At 40.8% G+C, this 6,805-nt stretch overlaps 1 protein-coding gene across 1 annotated transcript in view; it reads right to left on the reverse strand.

The window, feature by feature from the left end:
- LOC131342260 (uncharacterized) overlaps window positions 1-3,329 on the reverse strand; it is a 4,160-nt gene extending 831 nt beyond the window's left edge. The window contains exons 1-8 of the mRNA XM_058373009.1: window positions 3,229-3,329; window positions 2,628-2,767; window positions 1,695-1,820; window positions 1,560-1,590; window positions 1,163-1,201; window positions 941-994; window positions 332-422; window positions 1-29 (exon numbers count right to left, since the gene is read on the reverse strand). The exon at window positions 1-29 is cut by the window's left edge and continues 831 nt beyond it. Of these exons, the coding sequence (XP_058228992.1) occupies window positions 1-29; window positions 332-422; window positions 941-994; window positions 1,163-1,201; window positions 1,560-1,590; window positions 1,695-1,820; window positions 2,628-2,767; window positions 3,229-3,259 (541 nt within the window). The 5' untranslated portion in view covers window positions 3,260-3,329. The remainder of the gene's footprint in view (window positions 30-331; window positions 423-940; window positions 995-1,162; window positions 1,202-1,559; window positions 1,591-1,694; window positions 1,821-2,627; window positions 2,768-3,228) is intronic.
- Between the last annotated feature and the right edge of the window lie 3,476 nt (window positions 3,330-6,805).

Consider the following 6,805-nt stretch of genomic DNA (forward strand, 5'->3'; position numbering starts at 1 on the left):
TAGCTTTAGGTCTGTTAGCAGTGTGCTTACTGTAATAAAGACAGACACAAACATACAGAGAGATGAACCCATGTGCACTACAGCAGTCCCCTAGCTGCCTACACCCTACATAGTGCACTAGAAGTGCATTTATATTCACTTTACAGGTAGCTGCACTACATAGGGTACGAACAGGATAGTTCATATAAACTGGACAATGTTCACTACAGGAAGTGATTTATTCCCCAGCTTCCTACTCCCTATTTGGTGCACTACACATGGTGGGGAAAAATGGTGAATTTTTATTTTTTTCTATCTGATTGCCACACAACAGGAAGTGCGTAATACAAACCTGCAGAATCCTAATTTCCACATGATGATGATGATGATGAAGATGATGATGATGATGACAGCAATGACACCAATGATTGCAGTCGTGAAGTCTAGGTGAGAGAGTGAGAGTGAGTGAGTGAGTTGTCATGTAGTTTTTAGCTTTAATCCAGTCAGTCTCCTGCTTCCACAGCTCTTCTGAGGAATCGGACCGGACTCATCAGTGAGTCTTGTACATGTACATTTACATTTCTGGCATTTGGCAGACACCCTTATCACGTGACTTACATTTTATCTCATTTTTATACATTTGAGGGTTAAGGGCCTTGCTCAGCACTGACAGTTTGGTGGACCTGGGATTTGAACAATCAGTAGTTCAACATCTCAGCCACTAAGCTAGCACATCCCCACACGTACTTGTGTCCATGACCCTGTCTCTGGTTCACTGGTTATTCAAACCCTCGGCCTGAGGTCTGATTACTGAAGTGTTAAATCTTCACTGGACACTTCACTTTTTTTTTTTTTTTAAGTCATTTGGAAGTTCCCCCTAAAAATGTGACCTTTCCATGTCCCTGTCAGGGTTCAACAGTCTGCACTGGAAAAACATGAATGTGGTATTCAGCTCCCTCACCTCCACCAGTTCCATCAGTTCCATGTCCTCCTTCACCTCTGTCACCTCCTCCACCTGTCACAGGTATTAGGATATGTAGCGATCATTGCTTGACCAAATTGGGCGTGGCCAAGTGATGCAGTAAAGTTCAACATTGCTATAGTTTACCCAAATGAGTCTATATTAAAATGTGTGTTTAATTCTTTTTGTTTTATTAAAGGTGATGAAACTGTGACGTCTCACCTTCCTTCAGGCGATTCACCTTGCCAGAGTTGCACGGATCTGCAGGAAAAAAAACAGACGAGAGAAAATCTTCCCTCAGCAGCCTTTCTTTATTCTCTCTCTCTCTCTCTCTCTCAAGTGAATTAAATGAAAATTGCAGCTTGAATGAAAATCAAGTTACTGAGAAAAAATAGTCAGAGAAAAAAAAGGTTTGTAAACTCCTCTGTGACTTCACCACATTAACCATCATTAAAAATCCTGTTATTATTAGTCTCTGTGAAGGAGCTGTTGCTATGGAAACGATAAGTTATCAGAGCAAGAGCTGCTGCAGCAGGAGTGAATAATAACAATAATAATAATAATAATAATAATAATAATAATAATAATAATAATAATAATAATAAAGAGGAGAACGTACCTGCACACAGAATTGGAAATTTTGTGTTTATCTGTTTAAAAGAATTAATAAAAGAGTGTTTGAGTGTATAACAGCGTGTAAGAGTGTATAATACTGATATCACTAGTGTTAATGAATAATTCCTAATTAACACACCGGTCTGCCTGGAGAGGTCGAGCTGAATTCAACACCAGAGTAATTCTGGTTTAGAAGAATCCAGTTAGCTCCAAAGTTGAGGACGTCACTGTTTATGCTGCCATCCTCATCCTTTATGGCTACATTCTGTAAACACACACAAACACAGTTTTGAAGTTTTTGTCATAGTTTCATCACTGTGATTTTTAGTTTCACATCAGCTTTATAGAGTTTCATTATTACTGTGTGTGTGTGTGTGTGTGTGTGTGTGTGTGTGTCTCTGCACATCAGTGTCTGCACCTCTGCATGTCCACTCCAAATGATCCAAAATTCAGCTGTGTTGTGACTTGTCTTCAACCTGCCTAAGTTCTCCCACACCACCCCACTGCTGCTCCTCCACAGGCTTCAAAACACTGATGCTTGCCTACAAAGCCAGGAATGGACCGGCTTCATCTGACCTCAAAGCTCTTGTAACTCCTCGCACTGACCCTCGCTCCCTCAGGTCCACTAGCACTGCTCCACTGGTCCACCATCTCTCAGGGTAAAAGGTAGCTCTACATCTAGACTCTTCTCTGTTCTGGCACCAAGACGGTGGAATGAACTTCCCCTAGATGTCCGAGCAGTCGAATCACTGACCGTCTTCAAAGAGTGGATGAAGACCTACCTCTTCATGAAGCACTTAAACTAGCTCTGATTTTCACTGTTTGTTTTAGTGTAGTGTTGTAGTGTGTAGTTACATGTTTTAATGTAGTGTTGTATGTAGATTTATTTAAAAAAACTGATGGTTGATGGTATGCAAGTCTGTGACCTACTGAACCACTGATGGAGACTTTAAAGCGCTCTTGTACTTCACTCTGGATAAGAGAATCTACTACATGGCAGAAGTGTAAATAAAGCACTGCTCTGTGGTTGCAGGTGTATTCCCCTGTGTCACGGAGTGTATTGTGTGCTCACGTTTTTGTTCCAGAAGAAGCTTTCAAATGTCACCGGGAAGTTCAGTGTGTAATTGGCCGAACCGTTAGAGAGCATCACATAACAACATGATGGCTTTTCAGTTACAGCCGGATTCATCCACACCAACCCCGGGAGTACACCTTCACAGGGAAAAAAAAACACAAGAGAGATGAGCAGCATGAACTTAAACTCTCATGCACACACACACACACACACACACACACACACACCCTCCACCTCTGAGCGTAACTATGCTCAGACATGAGTGTGCATGCACACACACTCACCAACTCATCCTCCCACACCTCCACCTCTGAGCATAACTACACCCTGACACAAGTGCATACACACACACATAACTACACCCTGACACAAGCGCATACACACACACACACACCTTCCACCTCTGAGCATAACTACACACACACCCTCCACCCATCCCCTCACACACGCATGTGCCCTTGCTCACCGAAAGATAACTATCTTTACCGTGCTAAGAATAAATGACAAGTTGTCCAACGTGTTCAGTTTTTATGAAAGTGTAAATTCTGTCATGCTTTCATCTGATTCTCTAGAGCAGAATAAAGTCGGTTGTACTTACAGAAGGCAAGAAATTTCCTGATCAAGTACATGTTGCTTCCTTCAGTCTAGTCTCCTCGTCTGCACTCAGCACTCTGTCGCTCTCTTTTTCTTCCTCTCACTCTGCCCCTCCCTCCCTCCCTCCCTCCCTCACATGCCCATACTCTCTCTGTCTCCTGACTCCTTCCTCTTACACCATTACATTCTCCATTTGGAAGAATTGCGTAATATCTGAAGCACAGATAAGGAGATATTGCGTCTCAGACCTAACTCTGAGTGAGCGAACTTCCCCAGTGTTCCTTCTACTTGTTTAGTTGATAAACATTCTTCACTGAACTTTTTTTAGTCTATAAACCCTTCTGATATTTATATAAAATAAAGAGAGACTCAACCCAGATTCCACTCCACACATGAGGAAGAGTTCATTCCCAAAAAGCCTTAAATAACAGAGAGATTGTTTAATTCAGTTCAGTTTATTTGTATAGCACTTGTAACAATGGGCATTATCTTAAAGGAGCTTTACCAAACATTTAGAACACTTAATCAATTATTAGTATGATAGTGCCAGCAGGACATCAAGGACCATCACTGTGTGGTGTGTATGTGATCGTGATGGCCATTTAAAGACATCCGGCTAGACGATGGTATCACCCGGCCATTTGGGTGATACTCAGTTCTTACACTCAATTTACATTTAAAGTGAAACTCATTTGAATTACAAACGAGAAATGCTCAAAAATGTTTGAGCAGGATTTGTCCTGCGTTCTTTCTGACCCCGATGAACCCAAAGTACTTAGTGTATTTTGTCACTACTATGCTACAATAAACTTAATTAAAATCTTCTATTTTTCTGCATACTATATACAGTATATAATATATACACAGACATACACATTTAAAGACAATTAAATTATAATACAATACAGACAAATAAAATTAAAAGTACTGATTCCTGTATAGCATACAGCCGTGGAAGAGAAGTACTGGTTAGATGTCTAGTGGTGACTAACCACAGGGTCACATGGTCAGTGCCATAACATTTACCTCTGACATTTAACTATGCATATCACTATCTGACAGTTATAAACCAATCTTCTGTTCATTTGCTTTCCTTCCTAGATATGTTGCATTATTATGGTCCCATTGAGACCATAAAGTTATTAAAGCACATGATACAAGTGCTAATGGAGGCCCACTGGGGTAAGAACCTCGCTTTCCCCAAGAATGCATGGTGTAAGTGCAGACAGTGTGTGTATGAGCTACAGACCTATTTTTGTTACAATAGACAGACCGAGGGAGGAAAAGTAAATTAGAGAGTGGATATCAGATCAGATTCTGCAGATCAGAAATTCTAGTTTCAGATCACGTGTGTGGGTGTTGTGGTTTTTTGTTTTGTTTTTTTAACCTGAATTTAGGCTGGAAATATTCATTCATTTTCACCAGCACACACTTGACTTCCAGTAAAGTCCTTGGCAGTTTTTCTGTCATCTGTCATGTCACCTTGCTTCTTCTTCAAGCTAGAGGTGAAAGTGAAAGAAAACATTGAGGAGGGTGAGCTGTAACGCCTGAGTCGGTGTGTAGAACAGTCCAGACGACTTTTTGAAATAAATCAGTTTCCACACTCGTTCAAAACAAGACATTTTCCTGACGAGTCTCTAAATGCTAAGTAGTATGTCTAAGACAGTGAAGCCGGGTGAACATCGCTATGAGCACATCTTCAGTTCTAACACTCGAATGAATTATTACTAAGGCAGCAGTGTTTTATCACAAGTCTTTTACTCTGCTAATAAGTCACTCTGCACAACACACACACACACGCATTATTATTTATTATTATTTAAGAGACTGCCATGGAATTAAATCAGAAGCAAGTACTCACTCCACGCAAGTACTACTGCTAACAATAATCATAATCATAATAGAGCTGATATGAACACTGAACATGAATATCCAGTACTCCTGTAGCATATAGACCTCCTTATATATAGTATAAGTTACAGTATATTATACAGAAGCATATCTATTAATCATGTGTCAATAATGAAATGGATCACTATATTATCATCAGAGGTGTTTCAGAAAGAAGAACGTTTCTTACACAGTGACATAGTGGCTGTGTCTCATTCAGACGGCAGGCAGCATTACTTCTAAGGGTCCGTATTATAAAGCACACACACAAAAATCCTATCATTCTGTTCCCCGTAACATTCTGAAATTCATTAACATAACATTAGCTAATGTAAACTAGCTGACATGCTGGGTTGCCAGAATTGTTTTAATCACAAAGTGGGATCACTTTGACGCAAGGTTGTGTTTAGAAAAAGCAAACATGACTGTGGGGAAGAGGGAAAGAGGGATTCTGGATTATGAAGCGGATTATGGTTCCTTACACTGTTATGTGTCCACTTTCTTTTTATTTCTACTTCCTGTCTGTGTTACACCCTTAACATCTGTAACAATCTCTTCCAGAAGACGGTGGTGGTGATGATGATGACGACGGCGATGATGATGACTGTGACAATGAAGACAGAAACATTGGATGGAGGGGTCGGTACAGGGACTGTGAGAGAGGGAGAGAGAGGACGGTATAAAGGAAAAACTAATAAATATAATAAATGGTGATGAAACTGTCTCAACTTCATTCGCAGGATTCTTACCTCCTCCAGGTTTGCACTGATCTGCAGGAAGAAAAATGAACAGAAAAGAATATTTTACAAGCTGGAGATGAGACATGCTTCACTGTGGTAGTATGAAGCTCGTCAGCATTCAGACCTCCTCTTGTTCTCTCTGATTATATCTCTTACAGGACAAACAGTAACCTGCAGCTACTACAGCACATAGCAAACATCCACAAGTACTGACACATTACTACCTACAGTAACTACTGAACTACTCGCACTACTGAGGATTCAGTATCAAACGACCCACACTACTGAGGATTCAGTATCAAACGACCCACACTACTGAGGATTCAGTATCAAACGACCCACACTACTGAGGATTCAGTATCAAACGACCCACACTACTGAGGATTCAGGCCATGTCCACACATAGCCGGGTATTTTTTTAAAACTGAGATTTTTCTGCGTTTTGACCTTTCGTCCACATGCTAATGCAGTTTGAGGTCATTAATTGAAAATGAAAATTGAAATGACGTCATTGTCTGTGTGCCGGTCTTCTTGATTTTATGAGCTTTGTTTATGAAGATATTTTGTGCAAAAGCACATGAACTACTGACTGTGTTAATGTTGTTTACTGGACTTTTTCCATGTGTGCACACACACACACACACACACACACACACAGTTACTCACTCATTACGGTCATGAACAGAGGGCCGGAATGTAATACGGAGCTCACTGCTGCTGCATACAGAACTCCCACAACACAGACCAGGCAGACAGCGATGGTGGTTTTGGACGAGACCCGATCGGACTTCTACATTCTACAATAAAATTTTCGCATGTCAAGGGCATCGCTTTCCTTCAAAGCGCAATTGTTGCTAAACTACCGGAGCCGGTAATGACGTTTTGTTTAGGCTTCTGATTGGCTAGGCTCCTGACAGCACGTAACAGGGCGTTTTCGTTTTCAGATGGACA

Source organism: Hemibagrus wyckioides, linkage group LG01 (assembly GCF_019097595.1).
Source record: "Hemibagrus wyckioides isolate EC202008001 linkage group LG01, SWU_Hwy_1.0, whole genome shotgun sequence".
Taxonomy (NCBI): Eukaryota; Metazoa; Chordata; class Actinopteri; order Siluriformes; family Bagridae; genus Hemibagrus; species Hemibagrus wyckioides.